Source organism: Spinacia oleracea, chromosome 6, assembly GCF_020520425.1.
Source record: "Spinacia oleracea cultivar Varoflay chromosome 6, BTI_SOV_V1, whole genome shotgun sequence".
Taxonomy (NCBI): Eukaryota; Viridiplantae; Streptophyta; class Magnoliopsida; order Caryophyllales; family Amaranthaceae; genus Spinacia; species Spinacia oleracea.
The window spans coordinates 143,753,162-143,766,409 of NC_079492.1; the positions used below are offsets into that span (position 1 = coordinate 143,753,162).

Sequence of the window (13,248 nt, forward strand, 5' to 3'; positions counted from 1 at the left end):
AGTTAAAGATATTGGTGGTCAAAGTTGTGCATTGGCAAGCGTGTCAAGTAGAAACGGTGCGAGTATTAAGGGACGGAGGGAGTATCGTTTTGTAATGTTGCTAGATTCTGCTAGCTATATTGAGCTATAACTCCTTATTCAAGCATAATACCCTTGAAAAACCATTAACTTTTGAAGTAATAAAGAAAAATATTTTACGAGCAACAATCTCAATCCATAAAAAATGGAGGGGAGGGGGGTGAAGGCTAATGATATATCGTCAAACATTCTACAGAACCAATATAATAATCACCAGTTCCATAAATCTTGCTAATCTAAACAATAAGAATTCAAATGCAATGGTGATAAAGCATTAATTGCTACAAAATTAAATCTTTCTTCTTATACGAAGTATATAATTGCTACTAAGGATATGAAAGTTATATACGAAGTATTACACATTTATATTACCTCTGTTTTTTAAAGTTATTCACATTTACTATTTGTACGGACTTTAATGCAATACTCTATGTTTAACAACTACTCCCTCCGTCTCTTTTTGTTTTTTACGTTTGGTAATTTTCACGCGTTTTAACGACTAATTAATGTGCATTGAGATTTTTCTAAGTTTTTCATGTAAACGAGGAAAATTACGTTTATTTATAATGTTTTCACTCTTATCAAAATTCTGATATTGGGAAAATGAGAAAAAGTTAATGTCTTTATGGAAAAGTGTGAGGGATTAAATGACTCAATTGATTTAATTGGTTAATATAATAATTGGGTACAAGTTTTGATAGAATATTAAATCATTTATGTGATAATATAAAAGGATATGTAAAGAACATTTTGAAACACCCAAAAAGGAAAACGTAAAAAACAAAAAAAGACGGAGGGAGTAATATATTAAATTCCGAATGTGAAAAAATTATTTAAAAAGTTGATATTTTAAAAATATATATCAAGATCAATCTATCAAGATCTTACCTAATAAAATTTGATATACGAAGTATATAATAATGAGAATTTAGCTCACAGTTTTCGTATTTTCTATACATATTCGAACGCGAAAAGGTTTTTCAGAAACTGAGTTAACTCGAATTAGGTGATTTTTTAAGTTAGTTCGAAATATGTAATATCATGATGCATTTGAATTCAATATTGCTGAGCCACGAGACATATCAGGCCGGCCCAACTCTGGGTGGTCCACTTTCCCATTCAGAGGAACCTGTAACCTCTACCAACCAAACTAGACCTGGACCCAAGAAAAGGCAAATAGGCCTGCTTTCTTAATTAACTTCCAACTCATTTAATTTTCAGGCTTAAGTATCTATTTTGTCTGTACATAACTACGTACTGATTAGAAGGGGTGAGCACAATAACTACCCTGTTAAAATTTCATAAAACGGAATCGGAACGGAATATGTTGTAACAGGTTCCGATTCAAGGTACCCTGTGATTTCAAAAAATTTAATAAATTATTGATATTTTATTGAAAAAATACCCACTTTATGGTTTGGGCTTTGATAGTTTTTATATATTAAAAGGCAACCCTTGACCTTGAGCTTAAACAATAAGGCCTTTACCATTAAGATATTACATGTGTTCATGTTATTATTGAAAAAAAAATATATAAGTAAATGTGAATGTCATTGATGTAGTAATCTGGGGCATCGCCCGAGCCCAAAAACTAGTTCTATATTCAAATTAGCTAGGATTGTTTTATATTTTGGGTACTCCATGTTCCAAAAAATTGAGAATCGAAACCTGTTGCAACATGTTCCAAAATTTGTTACCCGGACACGCAACCTGCACAATAAGTTGCGGTTCTGGAACCGCAGGTTCCTAACAGGTTTCGGTTCTGATTCAGGGTACCCTGACTTTTTGCTCACCCCTATTGATTAGTAAAGAGAGGTATCTTATTAGACCGGAACCCCTTATGAGTAAAAGAAAGTGTCTTATTAGACTGGGATCTCATATGCTTTAACTCGGTTATTTGTAAATTTGGATTACTGTTAGCAGGCCCGACCCAAGTAAATACGAGGCCCTGTGCCAAATTTGTTAATATTACAAAAATGGATCCCAATAATTTTTTATATTTTGTTTATTGCACTTAAAGAGTCGCAGACTTCTTGTTGTATCTAGACTGCTATAAGCCTCATAACTTTGTTGTACTACTACCAATAGAAAATGGTTTTTAAAAAAAAAAAGATAATGTTTTCACTCAATTTCGGGTCTTTTGAACTTGGAGGCCCTGTTTCGTGTCCTACTTTGGACATGTACAGGGCCGGCCTTGACCGTCACTACGGAGTAATATTTTCCACACATTGTATTGTAGATATACTATGGAGTATTCCCTTTTCGCCACAAGAAAACTTCTCATTTCTTTTGTGCATGTTACCTGGCAAACACACAACTTTAACTGTAAATATAGTATATTTTTTATTAAGAAAAAAAATACTTCGTATTTTAAAGTTAATATTTTAAAAATATATATTGAGACTAATCAGATAATAATTTTATAATAATATTTTTAATTCACATATTGATTAGTAGAAAAATTTAGTCAAAATAAATACTCAAATAGTGGAAGATTTAAGCGAATATGTGACAAACAATTTTTTTTTTACTCCGTATAAGTTACCACCGGTTATATTCAGTGACGAAATCACTATGAGACAAGGGTGGTTACTTGTTAGCCGACCACTTATTTATTTTGAAAAAAGAAAGCATTTATACCTTACATTTATTAGAAAGAAAAAAAATTAATGCAGATTAGATAATTATTTTATTTACATGTTGAAACCCCGACATAATATACAGATATTCTGATTTAAATATTTTGTCTTTTCAATCGGTTAAATTATGCATAGCATAACTGCATAAGTAATACGGAGTATTACTAGTAGTATGGATGGAGCTAACAATTTGTTGGTTACCGGTATACCCACATGACAATTTTTTTTTGGGTGTACCACCCGGTTCACGCTTAGCGCTAATCCAGATTCGGGGCGAGTTTTGAGTGGATATGTTCCAGTCACTTTCCGATTATTGTTGTAGGAGATCGAACATGAGATCCTCTCTACAAAGTTCAGCATCAATCACCACCAAGACAATGTGACAATCAACACATAATTGTTCAGGATTACACCTGGTTATCGGGCGGGGCGGGTCAGGGTCGGTGCGGGTCAAAAGAGGGTCGGGTATTGAAAGGGTCATTTTTAGCGGGTCGATAATGGACGGGTCAAAAGCGGGTCGCGGGTCAATAGCGGGTCATTAGTGGGCGGGTCAATAAACGAGCAATGAAAAATGAAAAACAAAAGAGCCATGTGCAAGTACAAGTAAATACGAAGCTATACACGTAATTTTTTGTATCATTACTATTTTAATTTTCAAAATAATTGTAGTATAAGTTTGACCCTATAATGACCCTGTCCAATAAAAGCCTTGTCCAATAAGAGCCATGCCCAATAAAAGCCCTATTAACTTGACTCTATCCCTATATCCATTGGACTACCCTGTCCAATAACCAGGTCTATTCAGGATGCAAGTGTTGTTGGGATTTGTTTCCATTTTACTGACATGTACATACTACTCCATTCGATTTCACGAGTTCATTTTACGTTTCAAATCCCACCACTAAAACAGCTTACATTAATAGACATGCGACCAAATTTATATTTGGCAGTTTGCACTTTAGGCGAGGTTTGGTTTGTGGAAAAAACTTTTTCAGTGAGAAATAAATTTGAATGAAAAGTATTTTTTAAACAAAATAAAATTTCAAATTAGTTTTATTTTGTTTAGGTTGTTACAAAAGAATTTGTAGAAAAAAAGAAAAATGTGAGTATGTAAATGGTTGAGGAATTGGGGATTGACGGAATGACGGGAAGAGAGAAAATGTGGTAAAGAGGAAAACTGGAAAGAGTCAAAATCATCTATCTTACCATTTATATATCACTTATTTCTATTGATTGATATTTGTAATTAGTTAATCGCTTTTATTATCATATCTAAAATTACATTAGTATTATGTACCAGACAATGGGAAAAAGTGGCACACGGATTATGGAACAAAAGATTCAGACTCAAGCGAAAAAGCGGGCTCATTTTCTTTCAAATGAAAGATGTTTTCCAGCACTGAGAGAATTATTGAAAAATTGTTTTACACCCTTACCATATCATACAACGAAAAATTTATTGAAAGGGAAAAATCATTTTCTAGAAAAATGTTTTACATGAAATCAAACACCGCTTAGGCCCTGTTCTTTTTGGCTTAATTTCAATTTCAGGACTTATTTGGCAGTTCAGTTCAGTTCAGTTCAGGAGCATTCAGTTCAGTTCAGTTCCGTTCAGGAGCATTCAGTTCAGTTCAGCTCTAAAGAACAGGGTCTTAGTATAGTTGGGGTCAATTACTAATGCTATGATAATATAATTTACTTCGTATTAACTAAAGTTCTTTCCCGTTACAATGCTATGATAATGTAATCAACTAAATAGTTCTTTCCCACTCCTAATTTACTTGTGTTTCCATTGTACGAAGTACTAATTATTCTAAATTGATTTCCATCCTTTTATACTGTATACTCTCTTCGTTTCGAAATAATAGGAACACTTTGACACTATTTACAAATTATAATATGACTATCATTTGTGATTTATGGGTAAGGAAAAATATAGTCGTGTTGGTGTTGTTTGATTCTCTCGATATGTACTTTCGGAATATTAACTTTTTATAATTTGTACAAATACAAAATTAGAGATATTTATGTCCAAACAATTACATTGGAAAACGTAAAAACATAAATTTATTGTCCCCATTATTTCGAAACGGAGGGAGTACGTAGTACTACAAATCTCTTCGTCCCGACAAATGTACGTTGTTGCATTTTCAAGGCATAAATATACCCAAGACTCTGGTTCTCGTCTACCTAAGGCTCCGTTCTATTCGATTTATTTTTTCTGAACTTATTTTATGTGGAAAAAAAATTGTCTGAACTAAACTTATTTGTATGCGAAAATATCTAAACAAAAAAAAATTATTTTTCTAAACTTATATTATCTGTAATTATTTGAACAAATTAAACTGAACTTATCTAAACATGTTTTTTCTAAAATAATAACAAAATAAGTCTAAACTTGCAACACCAAGTACGAAATAATTACTACTAGGTGGTATGCATAACATTGTAACCTTGTTTACTCGGTGGTATTAATTTAATTTCATTCAATTCAGTTCCATTTAATTTAATTTCATTCAATTCAGTTCCGTTCAATTTTATTTCATTTAGTTTAACCAAATCAAGTCCGGAAGAACAGAGCCCAAGTGATTTCCTTCCTTTTACATACCCATTTCTTTCCCTATCAATTTTGTAAATTGATTTATTTCCTTTTACATATCCCATTTTTGCCCTATATAAACTTGCAACACCAAAACATTAAACACCAAAGCACTTAACGCAACTTTCATCATGCAAGAAACACCCCCACATATAGCCATCGTGCCCACACCAGGGATGGGTCACCTCATTCCACTCACTGAGTTAGCGAGGTGGCTAGCCGAGTTTAACATCAACGTAACACTACTCATTCCCAACGACGACTCGCCACCGTCAAATTCCCAACTCTCTCTCCTACAAAACCTCCCACCCTCCGTCTCCCACCGATTTCTCTCTCCTGTTGACGTCACAGACCTCCACTCCGGCATCCCTGTTGAAACTCGGATTGAACTCACCATGACTCGGTCCATCCCAGATCTTCGTGACTCGCTCCGAGTTTTGTCCGAGTCAACTAGGCTCGTTGGCATCGTTGTGGATCTTTTGGGCTACAAAGCGTTAAGTTTGGCCCAAGAATTTGATATCCAGTCGTACGTGTTTTTCATCACGAGTGCTTTGGGTTTGTGCTGCGCTTATTCTATGCCAAAACTGGATAAAATGCACACGCGTGAGTATAGAGATTTGCCTGAACCGGTTCAATTTTGTCCCGGTTCGGTTCATGTTCATGGTGCTGATTTTCCTGACCCGGTTCAAGATAGGGAACGTGAAGTCTACAAGTTCTTTCTTGGCCTAACAGAATGTTATTCTAAGGTTACCGGGATTTTGGTCAACAGTTTCTTTGACCTTGAACCGGTTGCTTTTAAGTACTTAATGGAAAACCGTGGTAAAGAAGATAATTTTCCACCGGTCTATTCCGTTGGACCGGTAATTCGGGCCGGTCCCGAAGGTGAGTTGTTAGACGGGTCAAACTCTCTAAAATGGTTGGATAACCAACCAAATGATTCGGTGTTATTTGTGTCATTTGGTAGTGGTGGAAACCTTTCTCATGAGCAACTTATAGAGTTAGCATTAGGGCTTGAGTTGAGTGGTCAAAGGTTTTTGTGGGTTGTTAAATCCCCACATGATAAGTCTAATGCTTCTTACTTTGGTGTCAATAATGTTGATAACCCACTTGAGTATTTGCCGCAGGGGTTTTTAGATAGGACCAAAGGGTTAGGTTTAGTGGTGCCTAATTGGGCTCCTCAAGTGCAAATATTAAGTCATGGTTCAACGGGTGGGTTTTTAACTCATTGCGGGTGGAACTCGATTCTGGAGAGTATATCTCATGGCGTGCCCTTGATTGCATGGCCACTTTACGCTGAACAAAGATTGAATTCTGTAATAATAGCCGAAGATTTAAAGGTTGCATTCAGAGTAAAACCAAATGAGAAGGGTTTGATTCAAAGTGACCAAATTGGTCAATATGCACAATGTTTGATTCAAGGAGAGGAAGGAAGAGTATTGCAAGAGAAAATGAGAACACTTATGGATGCGGCTAATGTTGCTTTAAACAAAGATGGGTCGTCTAAGGAGTCATTAGCAAAGGTTGCTCAAGTGATAATGAATCACAAGATCACAAAAAATGAATCCAATCATCTTGATAATTGATGTTTTGGTTGTTTAATTAATGTACTTTCCTATGTTTTAATATTGCATGATGAAGAAGATTTGCATGTTTGCACAATTAATCAAACTTTTCTAGTAACCAGCAATTTGTAGTTTATTTTAATTTGATTTTTCTTTAGTACCTCAGTATAAACGTTACTAAAACAAGCAAAAACAAGGAGAAGTATCGAGTAAAGAATTTATCATCTACACAAATTTGACAGTTGGTCACAAATGAGTCATAATTCTTGCATAATCTGTGCTCTAGAATTTGATTACCATAAGAATGTCACTATAAGAATGTCACTATGTCAGCCATACAAATTCGCGGCCATAGACAGGCCGGCTTAAGTATTCCATTACGCGGTACAACACTACGAGGTAGGTTCCAAGACTGCCTGCTCATGCCAGACACCATTCAGATTAGACTGCCAAAGCCTAACCACCCCATCACTCCCGGTGCTTGCCAAAGTCATTCCGCTCATGTCCCATTCCATTTGCCATACCTATTCACCCAAAGTACCACAACCAAAATTAGCAGTTTCATGAAGAAGAATGTTTCCTTAGTGATTACAACTTTTTCCCTGATGTGCTCCTTAAAATAATCGTTTGGCTTAATGATCTGTTATATTGATTAAGAAATAAGGCCAAAGGAAGAGAAAGTTGTTGTGTCATACCTCGCCCTGGTGACCTGATAGCAAAGCAATCTTCTCAACTGAGAGGTGTCCGTTAACATCAGGGTGCAAACCAATATGCCATATTGCTATACCCATCTGAGTTGCAACAGATATTATTTCATACGGCCTGTAAGTGAAGATTCGGCAGGAACACAGTTATTCTCAAAAAAAAAAACCCAAATTTTTTTTTTTTTTATTATTTCCAAAATGAAGGAGTCATTTCCAAGTACTCCTAATATCGGTAACATACTAGAGGCACGGGAAGCAGACTGTGTAAGCCAAACATGCATGGCCGTAGACTCGTAGATTATGATGCCTCACACCAGCAGAAAAGGCTCAACCAACAATCAGAATGTATAATATGGAGCAAGAAATAAGAAACGCGTGTGACAGTTACCTGCAAATATTGGGAGCCCATGCAACTGCATGCACCGGATCACCAGTGTTTTCAGGTAAAGCCAACTCTGCAACAGTAAGCCACCTTTGATGTAGTTGATCAAACTCCCAGACCTGATATCATCTAACATGAGATTGATTTGGTTAAGTTATTCAATTAAGCAAGTCGCTTCATCACAGATATTTCCACCCAAGAACTAAAACAAGTTCATTCAGGAATCAGAAAAACCAGTAGAACTTCGTTAGAGAATAGAGGGAGATTTATTCAGAACACTAGAATCTCTGAAAGATATACCAAGACAAAACTATTACATTAGGAAATTTCTTAGGATTTTATCTTATTAGAAAACGAAATGTCAATGAAGAGCTAGAGCCTATTATAAACCATATCATAGGTATTTGGGATTAAGGCTCCGTTCCAGTGTTACCTAATCCTCCAATCAGCCCACGAACCGCGAACCGAAAAAGCGAATTACAACATCAAAATGGTATAATTTTGGTCTAATTTAGCATATTAGGTAGCTAATTGCGAACCCGTACCCAATCTCATACTAACGAACCAGGTAACACTGCTCCGTTCCATTGGACTTATTTTGACTGAACTTATAATATCTAAACTTATCTGAACTTATTTTATCTGAAAAAAACTTATTTTGTCTAAAATAAACTTATTTGTGTGTGAAAATGTCTGGAAAAAACTTATTTTTGCTGAACTTATCTGAACTTATTTTGTCGAAAATAAGTCGAACAAAACAAAACCTAACCAAATCCAGACCTCTGTTCTAAGTTGCAGGATTGGGGTTGATCTTCCTCTGACAGATAATACAATAATAGCATAGTTTTCTTAGACATTGTTGGCAATTTGGCGCCAAAACTCATGGTGGCTATGTTTTCTACATATATAAAATTGCTTCGTGAAAAGTTTCAGTTTAGATTTACACACCTATATGTTCTTATATATATATATATATGCAATTATGTAAAGCTTTACACCAACACCACCCCCCCCCCCCCCACACACACACATACACACACACACAAACAAAAAGAAAATTGAAACAATACGAAGTACTAAAGACCTAAAGTAAAAAAGCTAATACTTGTCGGTTGTAAGTGAGCCGAAGTTAAACATATGATATGAGTCGGCGAAGCACAAGCATCTTATTCATCTCACAACAAACAATAGTAAGAAAAACAACACTCACGGTGGATCCCCATACTGATGTTATATTTGGGAAGTCAAATTGCATATAGCCTACCTTTTATCATTCAGCATTCAAAGAGGCTGATTCCATATTATTTACTATGAACACAACTTCTGAGACGAGAGGAGCACTAGAGGAGTATTACTACTTTAGTAGCAATAATTAAATCCCGGGAGAGGAAAACAAAGTGGCATAAAGAGTGATATCAGTAACTAAGAATAAACGTTAAAGCATACGCAAAAAAGGCAAAGGTCAGTTACAGCAACCACACACAATGAAAAGTGATAGAAGAGGGTGAATCACATGTATACTCTCTCTATATATACGCTAGAAGGCCTAGAACAACATAACTACCAATGCTATAAGGGCATGTGAACGAAAAAGAAAAAGAAAAGTTAGAATACTCAGCAAAACTTATTGGACTCAACAATACCTTGGAAGAATTGAGTTGTGGTATATCTGAATTGAATCCCAGAACGAAGCTCAATTGCTGGCTTTCACCTATTTGTGGAATCCATGAAATGGATGCTGATAAGCATGAAGCTTTCGCAAATTTAGATACAGAGTCAATGACATTCTGGAACTCGGCCTACACCACAATTTGACAATAGAAGTTTGTTAACAGAAATCCGAACTTGTACTTAATAAGTTACAAGAGCAGCTGCAGAGGGCTCCGACTATTACAGATACTCTAACTAAACGAAAGCTCCTTAGATAAGTAGGCATCAAGTTAATGGAGCATTTAAATTTTTTATTCAATTATTCAAGCAGGAAATATACCTGAAGTTGCCAAGTGTTCAGTTCCAAAGGATTTTGGAGCTCATAGACTTTGGCATACCCATCTGAATATGCAACAACCTACAAGCAAAGAAATGCATGACACAATTATAAAGTCAGAGGATTTCACCATGCACCAAGAAGAACACATTCAGCAAGTTTTTTATTATCTAACACTTACCAACTTCAAACAAGTAGAGGATCCTCCAAATTGAATATCTAATACACGGGCACTTTTATTCTGAAACTTGGTACAGATCTTCCACTGAAGTGATTGCCCCTCTGAATGGAAAAGGGAAGCGCAAATGTTTTAGATTTTTAAATCATTCGTAACCATACACCAATAACACCACTCTCATATCAATTCTGAAATCAATGTCTTACTTATTACTAGTAGTCATTAGGGTAAAGGCCAAAAGGGTAGCATAAGATTTGTAAATCATTACTCTACTTGTAATGCGGAGATCTGAAAGTAGTTGGCAACATAATTCTCTCGGCTAGAAAGCTTACACGAGCATACAATTTCACAACTCATTCTTTAAGAAGGGAAGTACAGTCATTATAGAAAAGACAATATGGTGTAAATTGACATGTGCAGAAATGATTGCTTTGTATGAATGTAACAAGAGGTTTGAGTTAGTGTTACCTCCTGTAACTTCTTCCCATAATGATAACGTCCCATCATCCAAAATACACGCGATGGCATCTCCATACTCTGGAGGAACCCATGCCACCTTCACAATGCTACCCTCATGCACCTAAAACCACAATCTAATCTCATGTTAATTGTCACATGAAAGTTGCATCATACTACTTCAGAAGCTTCAACGGAAGAAATTAGATATATACCCTCCAACTTAATTCTCAAAAACTCAACATAATTTTGATAAACCCCCAAATATTGATACACTGAAAAATGTTAAATTGAATCATAATTCGGAATTACATCAAAATCTCACATACATTATAATTAGAGCTACCAGACCTTAGATGATCTACCGGGGATGATTCGACGAACACACAATCCGACCAAAACACCAATTTGACAGCTCTAAGATTAATAATTGTTAACATTTTTAAAATCGGAAAGATCACCATGCGCCATAGTATCAAGTAACCAACATTCACAAACTTCCATCATAAATTAAATTGTTTCATACATAGAACAACAAACATACTACTAGAAAGAAATAAAGTTCAGCAAATAAAAGATTGTATATTTAACTGAAAATATCATACATTATAGTATAAACACAAAGATGAGCAATTAAGAAATGAATTTGTCTCCAAAAAAAAAATTGCAATTGATTGGGAAAATAAGGAGGAGCAGACCTGAAAAGAGGAAGGAGAGAAGGGAGAAGAGGAAGCAGGGTCAGGAGAATCGAAGATGGTGAGAAGACCATTGATTGAACCAGTAGCTAATCTTTGAGCGCTGTAATTCCAAGCTGAGCATACTGTTCCTTTCTCCAATGTCGCCACCGTTTTCTCCATTGCTTTCTCTTTCTCTTTTCTTGTCCACCGTATTGTAGGGTTTTACTTCCCGCTCCTCCTTCTCTAGTCTTGACTCGAAGCTTTGACCTGGAGTTGACGTTTGAGGGTCCGTTTGGTAAAGATGGCCTCGAGTCGAGCCGAGCTGAACCGAGCCGGCCCGCGTCCCGACACAAGCGCGAATAAGTGTGTTGGGCATGAGCCGTTTTTTTGTGAGGAAGTATGATGACTGATGAGGCACGACAATTTTAATTTAGTGAAATTAGGTTTAGACACGATGATTCATCTTGGTCGAACATGACGACATGTGGGTTTGGGTAGTGTCTGGACCACATTATTTATTTTTTCGACACGACATGTCCCAACATGTAACATCTGATTTTTGCGTAGGTTGGGCCAAGGCACATGGACTCGGACGGAAGCATGGTCCGACTCTGCCCACAGCCATCTTTACCATTTGGTATCATTTTTTTGTTTGTTTAGAAGACCTTATCAAAATTAAGTACATTTTCATGTTTTAGGTATTCAAAATGCATTTTAAGGAGAAAAAGAAGGTTTTATAGAAAGTTAAAAGTGTGACTAAAGGGCTGCAAACGAGCCGAGCCGATTTGAATTTCACCTTGTTCGAGCTAAGCTTGATAAGGATTTTAACTGTTTGAGTTTTGCTCCAACTTGACCGAGCTTTGCAATTTGTTGTTCGGGCATTGTTCGTTGAGCATCCGCCTGATTCAATCGCGAGCTAAATGAGTTTTATTCGAGCTTTGAAAGTTTGTCAAATTGATGTAAAATATATATTCATGGATAAGGCTGCAAACGAGTCGAGTCGAACCGAGTTTTAGTCTATTCGAGCTAAGCTTGATACAGATTATAAGTGTTCAAGTCGACTCGAGCTTGAACAAGCTAGCTTTGAAAATTTGTTGTTCAAGCTTGGCTCGTTACGAATTTGGTTTGTTTGAGCTTTGCTCACGAACAAAATTGTTTGCATTACGAGTTTGAGCTCGAGCTTGATAAAATAAACAAACCTTGAATTACCTTTCTAAGAAAATAAATTATGCATCCATTTAATGTTATTGAGTTTTTTCAAATCTCTCTATAATAAAAATGTATGGCCAACATTTTATACTTGTGAAAATTTTGAATCCATTTAAAAGAATACCAAGATAGCTTTATAATTAATGTCATATATTTTTTAAGAGTTTGAACGAGTTTTTAATGAGTTATACTTGAACATATATAATTATGCTTACAAAATAACTTAAGCGAGCTATTCACAAATATTAACGAGCCGAACATTAAGTCTTTGTTCTATTGGACTTATATTGACTGAGCTTATATTATTTGAATTTATCTAAACTTAACTGGAATTATCTGAACTTGTTTTATCTGAAATAAACTTATTTTGTCTGAAATAAACTTATTTGTGTGTGAAAATGTCTGAAAAAACTTATTTTTGCTGAAGTTATATTATCTGAACTTATTTTGTCTGAAATGAGTCAAAATAAGTCGGACGGAACAGAGCCTAAATTGTTCGAGCTTGACTCATTTACTTATCCATCTTAAATTTTTTGTTCAGTGCTTCAAGCTTGTTTATTAACTTATCATACGAGTTTTGACCGAGCTTTGGCCGATCTTGTTCGCGAGTAGTTCACCAACGTATCAGCTCATTTGCGTGCACCCCTATTATTCAAGGAGAAAGTTAACAAAATATTATATATATATATATGGGATATTATAATGTGCGCATGATTGATTCACTTTCGTTTTAAATACTTGTTGACATGTACGGGCCATATTTCTTTTAAAAAAATT

The 13,248-nt window shown here is 35.5% G+C and overlaps 2 protein-coding genes across 2 annotated transcripts; one reads left to right on the forward strand and one right to left on the reverse strand.

The window, feature by feature from the left end:
• Nucleotides 1-5,396: 5,396 nt before the first annotated feature.
• LOC110786439 (hydroquinone glucosyltransferase-like) lies at nucleotides 5,397-6,996 on the forward strand. The gene has a single exon (XM_021990996.2). It carries the CDS (start codon nucleotides 5,448-5,450, stop codon nucleotides 6,897-6,899), a length of 1,452 nt encoding a protein of 483 aa, XP_021846688.2. The 5' UTR covers nucleotides 5,397-5,447; the 3' UTR covers nucleotides 6,900-6,996.
• An 85-nt stretch (nucleotides 6,997-7,081) lies between these two features.
• Nucleotides 7,082-11,515, reverse strand: LOC130462573 (protein SEH1). Its single transcript, XM_056831118.1, has 8 exons — nucleotides 11,284-11,515; nucleotides 10,598-10,709; nucleotides 10,133-10,233; nucleotides 9,955-10,032; nucleotides 9,608-9,763; nucleotides 7,971-8,083; nucleotides 7,574-7,700; nucleotides 7,082-7,402 (listed from the first exon to the last, which is right to left on the reverse strand). Exons 1-8 carry the CDS (start codon nucleotides 11,440-11,442, stop codon nucleotides 7,271-7,273), a joined length of 978 nt encoding a protein of 325 aa, XP_056687096.1. The 5' UTR covers nucleotides 11,443-11,515; the 3' UTR covers nucleotides 7,082-7,270.
• Nucleotides 11,516-13,248: the final 1,733 nt, after the last annotated feature.

Excerpts from the sequence above, each read along its gene's own strand:
- LOC110786439 (XM_021990996.2), top strand. The coding sequence starts at position 5,448 with ATGCAAGAAACACCCCCACATATAGCCATCGTGCCCACACCAGGGATG.
- LOC130462573 (XM_056831118.1), bottom strand. The coding sequence starts at position 11,442 with ATGGAGAAAACGGTGGCGACATTGGAGAAAGGAACAGTATGCTCAGCT. Across the intron at positions 10,234-10,597 it reads ATGGGAAGAAGTTACAGGAG|AGGGGCAATCACTTCAGTGG; the intron begins GTAACACTAACT and ends TTTTCCATTCAG. Across the intron at positions 9,764-9,954 it reads TGAACACTTGGCAACTTCAG|GCCGAGTTCCAGAATGTCAT; the intron begins GTATATTTCCTG and ends ATTGTGGTGTAG.